Here is an 18,571-nt window from a genome sequence, read left to right on the forward strand (position 1 = left end):
CAGTTCCTCCAAAGGTTAGATGTAGAGTTACCATATGACCCAGAAATACCACTCCTAGTTATATAAGCTAAAGAGAATGAAAACATATGTCCACATAAATACCTGTAGATGAATGTTCATAGCAGCATTATCCACACTAGCTGAATAGAGGAAATAACCCAAATGTCCACCAACTAGTGGATAAACATAATGTGAATAACTGGTAGATAAATATATCTATACAGCAGAATATTATTCAATCCTAAAAAAGAAATGAAGTATTGATACGTTACAACAGAGATGAACAATGAAAACACTATGTTAAGTGAAAGAAACCAGTCACAAAAGACCATATATTATATGATTCCATTTATATGAAATGTCCACACTAGAAATTCATAGAGACAGAAAGCAATACCGTGGTGGCCTAGGCCTATAGAGTTTGGGGGAAAATGAGGAGTGACTGCTAATGGGTACAGAGTTTCTTTGAGGGGTGACGAATATGTTCTAAAATTGATTGTGGGGGCTTCCCTGGTGGCGCAGTGGTTGAAAATCTGCCTGCCGATGCAGGGGACATGGGTTCGTGCCCCGGTCCGGGAAGATCCCACATGCCTCGAAGAGGCTGGGACCGTGAGCCATGGCCGCTGAGCCTGCACGTCCAGAGCCTGTGCTCCGTAACGGGAGAGGCCACAACAGTGAGAGGCCCGCGTACCACAAATAAATAAATAAATAAAGTAAATAAATTTAAAAAAATTAAAATTAAATTAAATTAAATTAAATTAAATTGATTGTGGTGATGGCTGCACAACTCTGAATATACTAAAAATAATTGAATTGCACACTATAAATAAATGAATTGCAGGGCATGTGAATTACATACCAGTAAAGCTATTATAAAAAAAAGGAAAAAGAAGAAATGCATCAGAAACCCAAGCTTTAGCCCTAGTTTCAAATGGCACGCTCTGCTTTCCCAATCATCACATTCAATTTAAAAATATATTGAATATAGCCAGTAAGTAGGTCATCTGCATAACTACTAAAAGGTTTGTAGCTTTCAAAGATGGGGGAAACCTTTTTTAAAAAAGGACAAAAACTGTTGAGAATCAGTATTCAGTAGGATTTACTGGGTTCAATGGGTCTTAGGAATAAAACAAGGTACATTCTGTTGCAACTTAACATGACTAAATCAGGATCATGCCCAGATCATAATAGCAATGGAGTAGGGGTCAGGTAGAAGATAAAACCAAACCACTACCAACAAGCTTCACACTATCTCTACTATGGGTTGTTGATCATCCACTGTCAAAAGAGAAAAATTCCAGACATTATGAGAACTTCAAATGTTACTTCTCACTAAAACACAGACTATCCAGAAAAAGCACAATTTCTAGAAGCTTCCACTTTTTCAGTTTTAAGTCAGTGGATTTCACTTTAAAAATCTGTCATTTCAGGACTTCCCTGGTGGCCCAGTGGTTAAGAATCCGCCTGCCAATGCAGGGGACACAAGTTTGATCCCTGGTCCGGGAAGATCTCACATGTCATGGAGCAACTAAGCCCATGTGCCACGACTACTGATCCTGCGCTCTAGAGCCCGCAAGCCACAACTACTGAGCACATGCTCCACAGCTACTGAAGCCCGTGCGCCTAGAGCCCCTGCTCCGCAACAAGAGATGCCACTGCAATGAGAAGCCCACGCACCACAACGAAGAGTAGCCCCTGCTCACAGCAGCAACTAGAAAAAACCCACGCGCAGCAATGAAGACCCAATGCAGCCAAAAATAAAAATATACATAATAAAATAAATTTTAAAAAAATCTGTCATTTCATCTAAAGGCATCAAGCAGTTGATCGTGCATTCAATCAGCAAATATACATTGCACGTTTACCATATGCCAGGTACTCTGTGGGCTACATAGACAGGCCCAAAATATGATTCTTACCTTAAAGAGTTACAATTAATCCAAGAGATAAGACACATACCAAAAATCTCCCAGAATGATAAAATGAAACAAACGAACTGCTCTAGGAGCAATTTGGGAGGCCAAGAAAGCGATTTCACTTTCCAGATCGGGTATAAAAAGGAAAGGCTGATAAAAGAGGTAGATTCTGGCTGAATAATGAAGGACAAATAAAAGTCCTAATATTAGAAATAGGTCAGGGAGGGTTTTCTGAGAAAAAGGAATAGCATGAACAGAATTAAGAAGATGGGGGAGTGTTCCAGGAAGAATATTTCAAATGAGGACAATGCATGGTGTTTTGGTAGAGGAGAAGTAAGAAGGCTAGACATTAGGCTCAGTCCAGAGTTAAAAGGATTCTGAATGCCATGCTAAGGAATCTGAATTTTATCATATGGGTAATGAAGTACTACTAATGACTTAGGAACAAAGGACAAACAGAAGCAAATGGTACTTTGGAAAAATTAACCTGTTAGTGGTAAAAAAGATGGACTGATATGAGGTACTTGAAAGGTAGGGAGGGCAGTTAGAAGGTGACTACAATAGTTTCAGTAAACAGGAAGGACACTGAACTCAGATGGAAGTAACAAAAATGGAATTCTTTACATGGTAAGGCAGTTTTTTATATTTCTATATTTTTCATGGGAATTTCACATAAATTAACTGCCCAAATCAAGTCAGAGGGCCCCAATCATGAAAAGCTATATATACCTATACAAAACATTACTGCATTCCAAAATCTGTACACCAAAAGAGTTGTCTGAGACATAAAAATGTACCAAATCAAAGAGCTGGGTTCATCTTCCAAAAGACACAATCTAGTTACTATCAGCCCTAGAAGGTTCACATTATCTCTATACTAACATTTAACAATGCTCCAGGGAAGTGACAAACAATCTTGTTTTGAGAACAAATATTTTTTGCATTTTTTTCTTTCCATCATCTTTATCAGTGCAGATATTTGCATGAAAACAGGATCACTGGTCCTTGGGGATTCATCAGTTCCTATTGCTTATTTTTCATCCATGTCATCCTCTCAATTAATGCAGGAAAGAGGATTGAGACATCGAAACACCAGATTAGGGTGTCAAGTAAATGTCAACCCCTAGAGTAGATGAATAATCTGTAAGGACAAAAAAAAGATCTTGTTTTATGCAAATACACTATACACAATAAAACAGAGTTTCTATCCAAGAAGTCCACTCCGTATCAATGTGATTCTTTCCAATTCTAAATTTAAAAACTATTTTCTGTATGTCAGCTAATTGTTATGATTGGGAAAAATAACAATCAGCAGCAAAGCACTGCTACAAAAGTCGAAAGAAGGTTGAAGTTTGAACTAGAAAATAATTTTGAAAACTCTCAGCTGTGCTCATGGAACTCATCTGGCAGAATTTTGGTTCCATGCTTAAGGTGACTAAGCTAGGTGACTTCAAACCCCTACCTTCAAAGCCTTAAATTTCAGAAATATAAATACTTAACAATAATAATGATTTTAACTGTGTAGATTAAAAACTGAAACAAACCACACCAAGTTTTTGATTTTGTGGGAAGACATTAACAGATTTATTTATGCTCAGAGAACCAACTCATTATTCTAAAAACTGATAAAGAGAAAGAATCATTCATCCAGTAAGAACAGCTTTCAAGGTAATAAATAATACATAGTCGATAAGATAAAGTTCTTTACAGAAAAATTCTAGCTAATAAGAAGGAATGACAGAATTAGTGTATTATCATTTCGCAACCTATAATTAAAAAAGTGAATCGAGGCAGTTTTCAAAGCCTGTAAAACTCTGGGTGTAAGGCTGATGAAGAATTTTACAATGAATAATAGATGAGGCTAGCAATACCTTTATCAATGAATTAATTTTAACATCACAAAGAGAGACAAGCAGACACGATGTACCCTTCTATAGGATGTATACAACACCATTTATGAAATACTCTTGCCAAATTGAAAATAAAAATAAAAATCAATCCTGTATCTTTGTGAGCTTCTAGATCTAGTTACTGGGAAATAAAAAGGGATAGATGGACATATTAAGCACTACCACAGGGATGTAAGCAAAAAAAATCCAGAATGTAGAAAATTCTACAGAACAAATAATGAATAATAATAAGTGGCAAAGGAAAATAAACGGGAGGTGGAGCTCTGACAGATTAAAAGAGACTTAAGAAACATATCAAATACAGTACCTTATTTAAATCCTGATTCAAACCAATCAATGATATAAAGACAATTATGAGTCAACAAGGGAAATCTGAATCCTGATTGGCTATCTGATGATATTAAGTATATTAAAATTTTTTAGGCACAATAATGGAATTGCAGTTATATTAAAAAGAAAAAAAAAGGAGAGAGAAAGAGAGAGTCCTTGTCTTTTGGACTCACATATGAAGTTATTTGGTAGTGAGACAATATGATGTCTGAGATTTGCTTTTAAGTAATTATGTAGGTTGGTATAAGTGAAACAGATTGGCCATATGCTAACCATTGAAGCCAAGTCATAAGTATATGAGGTCAATATTCTACTCTCTCTCCTTTGGTATATGTTTAAAATTTTCCATAATAAAAAGTGGGGAAAAAAATACTTCATTATCTTTCTCAGTAGGGAAATAGAAAAAGAAAAACTAATCAGAGGAAATATAGTAATTTTATCTACAACCAACTAGAGACAACACTGTTGATAAACATATTTGGTAATATAGCATCTTCTTGATATAATGAGCATAAAACTTTATTTCATAAGAAAAATTGACACAGAGAGATAAAGGATTGATCGCTGTGATCATTACAGCATGTATTATCCAGAGCTAGAAACAGAATCAAGTTCTATACTGTACAAACCTCACATTCATGAATTTAATAATCACAGGGTTTTCATTATAAACCCTTGAGGTCCATGACATACATGGTAATCAGTAATTTTGCCAAGACATAAACGTTAATCACAAGAAATAAATGACTAGTACACAGAGGAGTTAGGTAACAATGAGTGAACCTAGCAGACCACCTAGCAACCATACCTCAAAGCAGTTTTTTGTTCTCTGCTCCTTGATTCATGAAGTGATTAAAAAATGTTTTCTTGGTAAAAGAATGTCAACTGCTAATGACAGTAATGGAAATAAAGAAAACATAAAGAGGACTAAGGAAGTATTGTCTATTAGTCAAAAATTAGAAGTTTTAAATTAAATTTTAAAGTGAAATGTTGAATTTGGTAGTAAAATCAATGATATGGACAAATTCACTATATGCTCTATAAACAAGAGAAACAATTTTTGAAACTATTGTTGGGATTGTGCTAATCAGTACAAAACTTGCAGTTTTGAAGAAAGTTATAAGCTATAGTAGCCTCTCAAAATTGTGCATTTATGAAGGTCTCTGGAGGTACCTATCCAATGAGAACAAAGTTCTAACCACTCTAATTATGCTGAGTATTTCTTTCAATTACAAAGTGAAAATTTTCTACAATTCCTTTTCCAGTTCTATAATGAATACAGTATGGAAAGAGATATAGTTTCTAAAGAAATAATTTTAAACTAAAAGAATGGACAGCAGACAGGAATAGATGAGAACTTTAAAAGCATTACTCATGCTAGCAGATTATGCTCTTGGTCTCTTATATAACCCTTCCTTTGGGGAAGCAGTCTTCCCCTATTGCATTCCACATGATTTGAGTCAGACTAACCATTCCAACCTGCCTCTGCAGCCAGGCCCCAGGCCTGGCCCATCTCGGTGCTCTATGCTACTTGGCCAAAGGACTGGTTCCAGGATAGATATGTGAGCCAAGATGGAACAGTCAGAGTCCTCCCCAGGACCTTTCTTCTGGAATGTTCAGAAAAGATGTTCTTTCCTTTGGGATTACGAGATTTTTTTTTTTAATTAATTTATTTTATTTATTTATTTTTGGCTGCATTGGGTCTTTGTTGCTGTGCATGGGCTTTCTCTAGTTGCGGCGAGCAGGGTCTGCTCTTTGTTGCAGTGCACAGTCTTCTCATTGCGGTAGCTTCTCTTGTTGCGGAGCATGGGCTCTAGGCACGCGGGCTTCAGTAGTTGTGGTGCATAGGCCTTTTTGCTCCACGGCATGTGGGATCTTCCTGGACCAGGGATTGAACCCGTGTCCCCTGCATTGGCAGGTGGATTCTTAACCACTGTGCCACCAGGGAAGTCCCGGGATTACGAGATTTAAAGACATATAAACTGGAGTTCCTACTGGCCACCTTCCCCAGTGCTAGATCAAACAAGGAGAATAATGCACAAGTGAAGCAGAGCTTTGAGATGCAAAACTCAAAAAAAAGTAAGAACAAGAGCACATTCCAAAGACATCATTAAGAGTCATGGATCTGGGGAGGGATGGACTGGGAGTTCGGGATTAGTAAATGCAAACTACTACATTTAGAATGGATAAACAAGGTCCTACTGTATAGCACAGGGAGCTATATCAAATCTCCTGAGATAAACCATAATGGAAAAGAACTTAAAAAAGAATGTATATACATGTATAACTGAGTCACTTTGCTGTACAGCAGAAATTAATACAAAATTGTAAATCAACTATACTTCAGGGACTTCCCTGGTGGTCCAGTGGCTAAGATTCCCCACTCCCAATGCAGGGGACCTGGGTTCAATCCCTGGTCAGGGAACTAGATCCCAAATGCCACAACTAGGAGTTCGCATGCCGCAACTAAAGATCCCGTATGCCACAACGAAGAACCCGCATGCCACAACTAAGACCTGGCGCAGCCAAATAAAAAAATAATATTTTTAAAAAACTATACTTCAATAAAAAGTAAATAAATAATGAGTCATGGCTCTAGAGATGCTCAAAGCTATTTCTACTCCTAGAATGTTGATTTATGTGAATAAAATCCTTCTTTTGCTTAAGCTAGTTTGATTTGACATTTTAACACTTTAAACTCTAAGAGTTTCCAATATACTTTAACTGTATGGCAAAAAACAACTTGTAACCTAGTAAACTCAGTAATTATTCCAGCACATTCTATCATAAGTGGCATACTTTAGATTTCAATGGCTTCTTACCTTTAAAACACCTAATAAAGATACTTTCTGAATTATGACAGAACTCGTCATGAAATATACAACATGCAACCCTGAATAAATGTGATCTGGGTACTCACACTCATCCAGCCCCAACTGATAGGCCAGGTTCTGAAGGCCTCGTACCTTCTCCATCAAATTAGCTGTGGTGAGGCTCCCCAGTTCTGAAACAGAATCATTTATTTCATTACCATTTCTTTCCACTGCTTTCTAGTAACAACTCATTCAGGTTGCAAATCCTTGTTATAAAAGTTTTCAAGCTTAATTCCTATAGAAAATGGATTCATATCTCTTCTCATCCAATCATTCCCCCTATACACACACACACACACACACACACACACACACACACAGAGGCATACCAGTGAATTTTCCACCACTGCAAAATGCCTCAGATGAGCTTACCCACTTAATGAGAAGAGAGTCATCATAGACACAATAGCAAATTATGTGTTTTATCCTGAGGATCCTTTTATTACATTCATTTTGCCTATCACACAAAATAAATACACCATTAAAATATGAAACTTGTGATCTGACACAGAATTGAGAAAGCCTACAGACAGATCTCTGTCTCACTGTCATTTACAAGTCCTCATTATTCCAATTAATAAAACAGCAATAAAACACTTACTCTTCCCTATTTCCCTAAGTTTAAAAAACAAAGACTAGGGCTTCCCTGGTAGCACAGTGGTTGAGAGTCCACCTGCCGATGCAGGGGACACGGGTTCGTGCGCCGGTCTGGGAAGATTCCACATGCCACGGAGCGGCTGGGCCCATGAGCCATGGCCGCTGAGCCTGCGGAGCCTGTGCTCCGCAACGAGAGAGGCCAAAAAAAAAAAAAAAAAAAACAACAAAGACTAAATATTAATCCAAACTTTACCTTCAAATCAAATTCCTATAAAAGTTTTTACATTTACCAGATAAGAAGACAGTATACTTAAAATAAAAACTTACTTTCCGAGATTTTCATTTAAATAGAACCCAATTCCTTTTAGGTTTTAGACGTAGGTCAATTTGCATGAAACATAATGCTCTGATCCCTTACTAAAACTTTAAAGTTTCCTTAGAAAATACATGCTGATGGGATATTATATAAATATCTGTTTGGAACATTAGAACAATGAACCCGAGATGCCCTTGAGACTTAATTTTCCCTTGGCTGGAGGAGGGGATCTGCTTTTACGCATTTCATGCAGAAGAATGAATTACTTCTGAAATCAAATAGAGGCGTTATTTTCTGCAATTTATCATGCCACACTCATTATCTATATCTGGCATAAGTAGACTTTCTTGATCTGTTCAGCTGCTTAAATAGCTTAAGAATCCCAGATTTTTTACCTTAACTTCAGTCTATTACTTCACAACCATCATGAATCTTATCACCAGAAGGATGATAAAAAAATTAAATAAAGTAGAGCAAAATCAAGGAAAATTAATATTTTTAATTTAAATTTCTACTTTGTGGTTGAGTTCCAAGTCATTTATCAGACAACAATATTCACTACTTAAAGAATTCTTTATGAGAGAAATTGATGAGATAGAAAGAACTAAAAGACAGCTCTTTACCCACTAAGGGGCTGTCAGTTAATAGTCCTGGCAACAATATATGGCAGTAAATCCTAAATAAAGCACTTGTGTTATAGCAGTAAGAGACTAGTCTTAAAAAGATCAGAGTTTAAATTTTAACTCTTTCTAATAAACCTTGGTTACGTTAACCTCTGAAACTTAGATATCATACCTAACTCACAGGACCTTTATGAGAATTAAATAAGAAAATTTACGTGAGAGCTTTTAGTTAACTCTAAGCATCATACAAAATAAAGTTAATATTAAAGGAATTTAGCAGCAGAAGAAATCATTACTAAGTCTTGAATTGGCAGGATTTTTACACATGGAAAAGCAGAGAAGGGCATTTAGACATGAAGAACCATGAATAAGGATAGTTAAATAGGCAATCTGAAGCCAAGAATACTTGTAAGGGAATAATGAGAGAAAAATTGGAAAGGTGGTTTGTCGAGGAGCATAAATGTCAGGTTAAAGGTTAAAGGTAACCAGCACTGCTTACCTTTCAACATGTCGATATCGTCACGTTCTATTTCAGCCATCCATTTGGGTGGAGAGCTAGTAATAGGCTATCAGAAAATAAGAATATATCCATTCAGATATATGCAAAGTATGAAGAGACCCTACTCTTCTTTCTTATAAGAAAAGTTTTTCACACAGCCTTCAGGTTGTTTGAAAATACTGGCAAATTATAATTTCAAAGACCTAGATTTCTCCAGGTTCAGATATGGCCTACAAATAGAACCCTTACAAAATAATACTGCTCATCTTTAAAAGCTGGTTTTAAAGAAATGATCTTGGAAGAATTAGCTCTGACCACTGTTACTGTTGTATTCATAAAAGATTGGTATAGTTGTGAAAGAAATTACTTGAAATTCAGTACTGGTGAAAGCCTCCAACTGAACTGTTTGAAACAATAATCAGGAAGTAACATTCTCTGGCAGAGGAGAAGATTCAAAGAACCAAAAATGAGAAAATCTTTGATCTGAACGAGAGAAGACTGGAATGGTCATTACTTGAAATTTCATTTTACTGTAAACATTTCAGAAAACTTTAGAATTTTAAGTTTCTTTTCATTTCTGAAAGTGAACTTACAAAACATGAACAATAACCCATTCTTGGAATAGGTTTGGAGTAACAGTTTTCAATCCTGGTTGCACATGAGAATCATCTGTGTAACTATAAAAAAATACAGACAACTAAGCCATAACCCAGATGTACTGATTTAGAATATCAGGGTTTGGGAGAGGGTACCGTGGAAAGAATGGAGCAAGGGCATTACCTGTGTATTTTTTAAAAGCTCCACAGCTGCACATGAACAATTCTGATGAGATTTTACTTCAATTTTGAGTCTCTTTTTTTTCTTTTTCTTTTAATTGAAGTATAACTGCCATATAACATTATATTAGTTTCCGGTGTATAGCATAATAATTCAATTTGTGTAAATTGTGAAATGATTGCCACAGTAAGTCCAGTTAACATCACCATACATGGCTACAAAAATTTTTTTCTTGTGATGAGAACTTTTAAGATCTATTCTCGGGGGCTTCCCTGGTGGCACAGTGGTTGAGAGTCCGCCTGCCGATGCAGGGGACATGGGTTCGTGCCCTGGTCTGGGAGGATCCAACATGCCGCAGAGCTGCTGGGCCCATGAGCCATGGCCACTGAGCCTGCGCGTCCGGAGCCTGTGCTCTGCAACGGGAGAGGCCACAACAGTGAGAGGCCCGTGTACTGCCAAAAAAAAAAAAAAAAAATCTGTTCTCTTAGCAACTTTCAAATATACAATACAGTATTATTAACTATAGTCACCATGCTGTACATTACAAATCCAGGACTTATTTATTCCTTTTCCTTTGTGTGTGTGTGTGTGTTTTTGTTTTTTGCGGTACGCGGGCCTCTCACTGCTGTGGCCTCTCCCGTTGCTGAGCACAGGCTCCGGACGCGCAGGCTCAGCGGCCACGGCTCACGGGCCCAGCCGCTCCGCTGCATGTGGGATCTTCCCGGACCGGGGCACGAACCCGTGTCCCCTGCATCGGCAGGCGGACTCTCAACCACTGCGCCACCAGGGAAGCCCTCCTTTTCCTTTCTAAAAAATTAACATTTATTTGGCACTCTGTGACAAGCAGAACACTTTATATGCATCATGTCATTTAATTTCCAAATCAACCCTATGAAACAAGTATTATTATCCTCCTCATTTTACAAATTAAAAAACCAGATGTATAGGAAGATTATAAATCACTTGCCTCAGGTCACAAAGCTATTGGAGCCAGGATTCAAAACCCATGAAGTCTGAGTTCAAAAACCACTACTCTATACTACCTTGCCTTGAAGGCTCTAGGCCAAATTCACCACTTCTACCCCAGTAGGGAATCGGACTATACCAGGGGATCTTAACCTGGGGCCCTGGGATGGCCCTGAACCCCTAGAAACAAAACTCAATATATATGTGCATACTTCCAGGGAAAAAGTGTAGATATTTAATCAGATTTTCAAAAAACACCAAGCTCTAATAAAGGTTTTTTAAAAACCACTTATTTATGTTTACAACTTAAAGTACTTAGTTGTAACAAATATAATTAACTAAACTAAAAATTCATTATGAATGAGAATTTAAGAAAATTAAATCAGGTACTTTCTACTCAATCTACTTGACAAAAGCTGATATAATAATAATAGCTACCATGTACTGTTTATTAGTTCAGCAGTATGCAAAGTGTTTTACATGCATTATGGCATTTTATACTAAGTTCTATGAGGTAGTTTCAGATGAGAAAACTAAGGCTCAAAAATGTTAGGAAACTTGCTCATGTCACAGATAGTAAAGTAGCAGATTCAGGACTCAAATCCAAGTGTGTCTGACTCCAAAGTCCTATGCTATCCTGTACTCCTCATGCTCAGGCCTTCCTGGATGCTAAAGTAGCACACTCCAGCTTTCATACAACCCAAGCTCCTGAAAAAATGAAAGAGGCTACAAATCAGACTCCCTTTGAACAAACATGCTCATAGGACCTGAAAGCCACAGGCCCAGAAGAAGGGCCTTAATATTTAACTCAGCACCTTTAACCCTATTAATGAGTAGAGAATGCTAAGCATACGGTAAGGTACTAAGAGAGTTATATTACAAATCCCCAATTTGTTAATAGAAAGAGCATTAGCTTTGGAATCAGACAGATCTGTGTTAAAATCCTGGCCTGTCACTCTCTAGGACTTGGGCAAGTAACTTAACTTCCAAGTTTCTCTGCCAGTCAGTACTTTTAACTTTGGACACAAATGCTTTTAGGTCTGGTATAATGAATATGGATGCTAGTACTTAGACTTATAGGTTCAAAGCCTGGTTCTGCCATTTATAGACTATGATCTTGGGTAACCTACTTAACTTCTTTGTGTCTATTTCTTTGTCTGTAAAATAGGGATAATAATAGTACCTATACCTCATATGTGTATATGTGTATTTTTTTTTTTTGGCTGCACCACGCAGCCTGCAGGATCTTAGTTCCCCAACCAGGGATTGAACCTGAGGCCATTGGCGGTGAAAGTGCCGAGTCCTAACCACTGGACTGCCAGGGAAGTCCCCCTCACGTGGTTTTGTAAAGACTAAATAATGTACGTAAAGTACTTAGAACAGTGCCTGGCATATGGTGTGCATCATGTACATGCTAGCTAATATTATAATCATATTTTTCTGGTTGTGGGAATATATAAGAGAACATATTTAGAGCATCTAGCACAATGTCTGCTGTCCTGGAAACGGAAAAGTTGTGGCTCTAATGAATGTCTTCCTTCAGTTTCTGACGAGCCACTGAGAAATTTCAAAATCCTCTAGGGAGGTATAAGTTAAAGTCATAATGCATCACATAAACAAAACAGAAAAGCTTCAAAATCATAGTTTGGGCAAAAAGAATACTGGCATTACATTAAATATTTCAACTGCCTTACCTTAAAATCTTTTAAGCTGAGAGAAGAGGCTAATAGTCAAAGGTCAAAATATCAAAATAGAGCATGAACATCATTAACATGATGATAATATAAACAGATTTCCAGGGCTGTGGTTACAAAATATTTTGAAGGCTATGACATTATTCTTGAAAATAAAGAAATAAGAGATAGTTGGGATTTTACCCAGAAGCAAAATGTTGGAAAAACTTCATTAGGTAAATAAGATATTACTTACACTTTTGAAGGACGCTGCAAATTCAGCAACACCTGGTACTAAAAAGAAAAAACACATTAGTCATTCAGTAAACATTTTAGTGTCTCTTACATAGAGGATTCAAATGAGAAAACAGCTTTGTCTTCCAGGAGTTTAGAGTCTGGAAGAAGAGACAGAGTAAATCAATAACTAGAACTTTTTTTAAGTGCTTCAAGAAAAATACCAGTTGCTATGGGAGGACAAAAAATGAAAATCTAAATCAGACTGAGGAGGCAGGAAAAGTTTCTCAGAGAAAATAATGCCTCAACTGAACTTCAAAGGATCAGGAGTTAGCTGAATGAGACGGTGGTGAGATCTAATATCTCTTACCAAAAATTTAAAATTTCCTTTTTAGGAATTTTGATAGTATGCTATTCTATCAATCCAATTGTTTATTGAACTATCTCATAGAAAGAATCATATTAAAAAAGAGAAAAATAAAAATCAGATATTTAAAAATAAGGTTCAACCTCACTAATAAAGAAATATAAACTAAAAATAATAACTATCATCAGTAACATACATTACTGGCTAGTATGTAAGGAAATGGGTACTCCCATACACAGCCATCCTCTTCCTTATGCACAAAGATATATGTGCAAGGATATACATTGTTAAATTGTTTGTAACATCAAAACTTGGATATAACTTAGGTTTCCATATAGGGTATGAATACATAAGCTGTAGTAGATCTATACAATGAAATATTTTTAAAAAATGAAGTAAGTCTATACCTATCAACCTGGAAAGATCCATTAATAAGTTACTAGGTAGAATATGTTAAGCTGTAGATCACTGTACATATGACTTCATCATAACAAAACAAAAAACTCTCTATACACTTAAAATATTTATTTGCCTATCTGTGTAAGCATTTAAAAAAAAAAGGTCCAAAATATTGGTACTAAACTATACAGTAGTTAACTTTATCAGAGTACTTAAAGGAAGCAAGGAATTACTTTATGCATCTCATATTGTCTGACACATTACAGATGAAGTTTTTAAAAATAATTATTTTTTAAAGGCTCTCTATCATTTCCTGAGTCACACTGTGTTCTGAAAAAATTAAACTACCAAAGAGCTATTGTTAACACCAGACCACAGAATTCAGTCTCTTCCTTTGAAGTAAAATTAAAATTTTAATCACTACAGTTATATAACTCTTCAAAAATCTCCCTCAAAGTAGCACTGGTTTTCCTGCATTGATTTTTGAGCTTCTTCTTTTTTTAAAAAAATTAATTAATTAATCTATATTTATTTTTGGCTGCATTGGGTCTTTGCTGCTGCACACGGGCTTTCTCTAGTTGCGGCGAGCGAAGGCTATTCTTTGTTGCGGTGCGCGGGCTTCTCACTGCGGTGGCTTCTCTTGTTGCGGAGCAAGGGCTCTAGGAGCGTAGGCTTCAGTAGTTGTGGCATGAGGGCTCTAGAGTGCAGGCTCAGTAGTTGTGGCTCACGGGCTTAGTTGCTCGGTGGCATGTGGGATCTTCCCGGACCAGGGACTGAACCGTGTCCCCTGCATTGGCAGGCAGACACTTAACCACTGCACCACCAGGGAAGTCACTCCTGCATTGATTTTGATATAAAGAAACCAAAAACTTACATTGCTCTGGCCAAAGATCTGGTGAAGCTCGGTCAAGTTTTTCAAAACTTAGCAAAGATGCTTCCAGATCTGCCCCTAGAACAAAACACTCAGATGAGCTAAGAAGATACAAAACACATTATTTTACATTTTATGACATATCAATCTCAAAGAACATAACAAACTGGAACACTCACTCACCTGGAAGTCTAGAGATTTGAGTTCTATGACTACTGATGCTACTGAGCCATGATGTTACACAAAAAAGTCATTTCCCTCATCAAACCTTACTTTTCCCATCTCTAAAACAAGAACAATATTTTAGTGGGGTATTGGGAAAAATGAATGTCAACAAACCCACCTGCATCTTTACTCATACTCTTGAACTTTCCTCCCAATCAATGAAATGTCCCTGCTCCCAAGAAAAACAAACTCCTCTGATGGGGCCCTGGATTCCATCTGCTCTTGCTTTGTCAAAGACGTGATCTTGGGGCTTCCCTGATGGCGCAGTGGTTGAGAGTCCACTGCCGATGCAGCGGATACGGGTTTGTGCCCCGGTCTGGGAGGATTCCACATGCCGTGGAGCGGCTGGGCCTGTGAGCCATGGCCGCTGAGGCTGCGTGTCCGGAGCCTGTGCTCCGCAACAGGAGAGGCCACAACAGTGAGAGGCCCGCATACAGAAAGAAAAAAAAAAAAAAACGTGATCTTGAATAATCTCTTGCACAACCGGTTTCTACCTTTCTCTACTGGCTCAAACTCAACAGCAAGTAAGCCTGCTCTGGAATTTACCTTCTTTGAAGATACTCTTCCTTGACCCCATGACTTCCCCACTCCTCCTTCACTGCAAATGTTCTTGAGTTGTTCCTCCTGCTGTCTCTACTTCCTCACCTTACATTCTCTCCTTAACCTACAACAAACAGGCTTCTGCCCCTACATGTGTGGAAACAGCTGTTGTCAAGATTATCTATGACTTTTGTTGCTAAATCGAGTGGTCACTTCTCTGTTCTTTCTTATGTGACCACTTTGCAGCATCCACTCACTGACCACTCTCCTTCAAACACTACACTTCCAGCTTCTATAAAACCATTATGCTGGTTTTTCTCCTTCCTCACTGACTCTGTCAGTCTCCTCTTCCACTCAGGTCCCACCCTAGGCTGACTTCACTCCCTACCAAAAGTCTCCCAAGGAAATCTCATCTAGTCCCATAGCCTTTACGACCATTTATATGCCAATGACTTCATACTTCTACTTCCAGCCCTAATCTTCCCCTGGACTTTGGAGTTACATATCTAAGTGGCTACTTGACATCTCTCTCTATTAACATGTGTGAAAAACCATAATCCCCCAGTCTTCTCCATCTCAATAAATAGCACCACCATCAACTCCAGTTCTCAAACCAAAAACCCAGGTGTCATCCTTCATGCCTCCCTTTCCTTCACTCTTCCAGAACCAACACATTAGTAAGTCCAGCAGTTTATCCCTCTAAAACACACCATGAAATCACATTAATTAACCAAAGAACCATAGCTTCTCTCCTGGACTACTTCAATAACCTCTTAATAGGTCTCCTTGCTCCCATTCTTACCCCTCCCCCTCCCTACCCCTAAATCTACACTCCACAAAGTAGCCAGACAGATTTTTTTAAAAATGTCAATCAGTTCACGCCACTCTCCAGCTTAAAGGACTTCTTCCCAGCTAAATTCATGAATGCTCATCTATTGTGATCTATAAAATCCTACATGATACAGCCCCTGCCTAATTCTTCAACACCATTTCCTCTCCATTCTTGCCCTGGCACACAGTAGGTGCTCAATATTAATGACAACAGTTAGGGACTTCCCTGGTGGCACAGTGGTTAAGACTCCATGCTCCCAATGCAGGGGGCCTGGGTTCAACCCCTGGTCAGGGATTGAACATGCATGCCACAACTAAGAGTTCACATGCCACATCTAAGGAGCCCACCTGCTGCAATTAAGAAGCCCACCTGCCACAACTAAGACCTGGCACAACCAAATAAACTAATTAATAAAAAACAAAACAACAGTTAACATTTGTTGAGTACATATTGTGTGCTCGGTATACTAATTAGCTGCATAAATTGGTTGATTTAATGATATGAACAGTGGTTCTTAACATTTTCTGGGTAAGCCACATTTTTGAAGATCTGAAAAAAAAAGCTATGGACTCACTCTCCAGAAAACATACATATTTATAAAATTTGTCAACATGTGCTTTTCTCTAAACTTAATTTTTTTCCCAAATATTCTAAGGGACCCCATGTTCACAGCAGGATTATTTACAATAGTCAAGACATGGGAACAACTTAAGTGTCCATTGATGGATGAAGACATTGTGAAAATACACACAAACACAATGCAATATTATTCGGCCATATATAAATGAGGAAATCCTATCATTTGCAACAACCTGGATGGACCTTGAAGGCATTATGCTAAGTGAAATAAAACAGAGACAGAAAAATACTGTATGATCTCACTTATATGTACAATCTAAAACAAGCAAACAAGTAAACTCATAGAAAAGAGATCACACTTGTGGTTACCAGAAGTGGGGGGGTAAGAAAAGCGGTAACTGGAGGAAAGTGGTCAAAAGGTACAAACTTCCAGTCATAAGGTAAATAAGTACTAGGGGTGTAATGATGACTATAGCTAACACTGCTGTATTATATACAGGAAAGTTAAGAGAGCAAATCCTAAGAGTTTTCATCAAAAGGAGAAAAATTTTTTTCCTTTATTCTTCTTTCTTTTCTTTTTATTGTATCGTTATGAGAAGATGGATGTTAGCTGAACCTATATATATATATATATATATATATATATATATATATATATATATTTTTTTTTTTTTTTTTTTTTTTTTTTTTTTTGCGGTATGCGGGCCTCTCTGTTGCGGCCTCTCCCGCTGCGGAGCACAGGCTCCGGACGCGCAGGCCCAGCGGCCATGGCCCACGGGCCCAGTTGCTCCGCGGCACGTGGGATCTTCCCGGACCGGGGCACGAACCCGCGTCCCCCGCATCGGCAGGCGGACTCTCAACCACTGCGCCACCAGGGAAGCCCTGAACCTATATATTTAAGGGAATTTCCAATAGCATTCTAATTACGAAAGAACTCAACTCTAATAAATTGCCTTAACTAAAGCATCCAAAAATGGCAACCAAACAAACAAACCAAAAAAAGCTGTGTGAAACACAAAATGCCATTTTTCAAATTCCCAAGGAATGTTACTGATGGAAAGTTCAACCATAACAAAATAAACTTATTGAGGGTAGGATCCAATAACCAACAAGTGTGACCCTATGATACCACAATCTGGGTCATAACTCAGACTCTACTGTGAGTGTTATTCTCACACATTAAGTAATTAATGGCTTTACTTAGATTTCAATTTTCTCCTTTTCAAAGTTGTCCCAGCAATTTTAGCATTAAAAAGAGAAACACTAAATGACCTAAACTTTTTTCATAGCAAGATAATTTAATGGTGATAATTTTAAATCTTAAAGACAGAAACAGGTGGAACGCTAAAAATAGAAGTGAGAGAGCTAGGCAGTGGAATATTTTAGGATAAGATACTTATTTAGAAGCTAAATTTAAGTTCAAAGTGCTCAACTTGATTTTGTCAGATTAAAAACATTACGGGGAGAGGGTGAAGCTCTGTAAAAGATGAGCATGAAAAGTTTTAAAAATCTAGAGTGCACATTGAGTGAGAGTGGATATAGCTAAAAGACCAAAGGAAAAAAATACATTTCCAGTATTCTTCCTGGCCAAAGAGAGGAAAAGAAATTGAGAGAAGACAGGGGAAAGTCAAACATAAGGAACAAAACTTTAAAATATAAAGACAACTTAGTAATAAGCTAAAAATTTTAATAGCAATTACTTCTACTTCTATCACTTGGCTGGTTTTTTTTTAAACTGTGGTAAGTTTCATAAAATTTACCATTTTAATCAGTTTTAAGTGTACAGTTCAGTGGCATTAAGTACATTCACATTGTCGTGCAACCATCGTCACCATCCATCACCAGAACTTCTTCACCTTCTCAAACTGAAAGTCTGTACTCATTAAACAATAACACCCCATTCTCTTAGCTGACTTTTTAAATGCCCTTTTTTTTTCCTGAGGGGGGGGAAAAAGGACATTCTAACAAGACAGTACCCAGTCAAAATAATCTCTTTTGACTCCCAACACCCATAATTTCTTATACAGTATGTACCCGTGCTCAA

The 18,571-nt window shown here is 37.5% G+C and overlaps 1 protein-coding gene across 16 annotated transcripts in view; it reads right to left on the minus strand.

Moving 5' to 3' along the window:
- The window catches only part of LIN52 (lin-52 DREAM MuvB core complex component), a 208,304-nt gene that overhangs the window by 188,014 nt on the left and 1,719 nt on the right, over window positions 1-18,571 (minus strand). For 12 of the 16 annotated variants that reach the window (XR_010839493.1, XR_009334370.2, XM_067028104.1 and 9 more), the window contains exons 2-5: window positions 14,355-14,429; window positions 12,737-12,774; window positions 9,065-9,131; window positions 7,077-7,160 (exon numbers count right to left, since the gene is read on the minus strand). Coding sequence is in view for 14 of the 16 variants with exons in the window: in XM_067028104.1 (XP_066884205.1) it covers window positions 7,077-7,160; window positions 9,065-9,131; window positions 12,737-12,774; window positions 14,355-14,429 (264 nt within the window). In the remaining 2 variants the exon portion in view is untranslated. Of the gene's footprint in view, window positions 1-2,832; window positions 3,058-3,474; window positions 5,792-7,076; window positions 7,161-7,453; window positions 7,804-9,064; window positions 9,132-12,736; window positions 12,775-14,354; window positions 14,430-18,571 lie in introns of those variants that run through there. The other 4 variants (XM_059055924.2, XM_067028108.1, XM_067028105.1 and 1 more) reach the window with 4 other exon arrangements.

This window comes from Kogia breviceps, chromosome 3, assembly GCF_026419965.1.
Source record: "Kogia breviceps isolate mKogBre1 chromosome 3, mKogBre1 haplotype 1, whole genome shotgun sequence".
NCBI lineage: Eukaryota > Metazoa > Chordata > Mammalia > Artiodactyla > Physeteridae > Kogia > Kogia breviceps.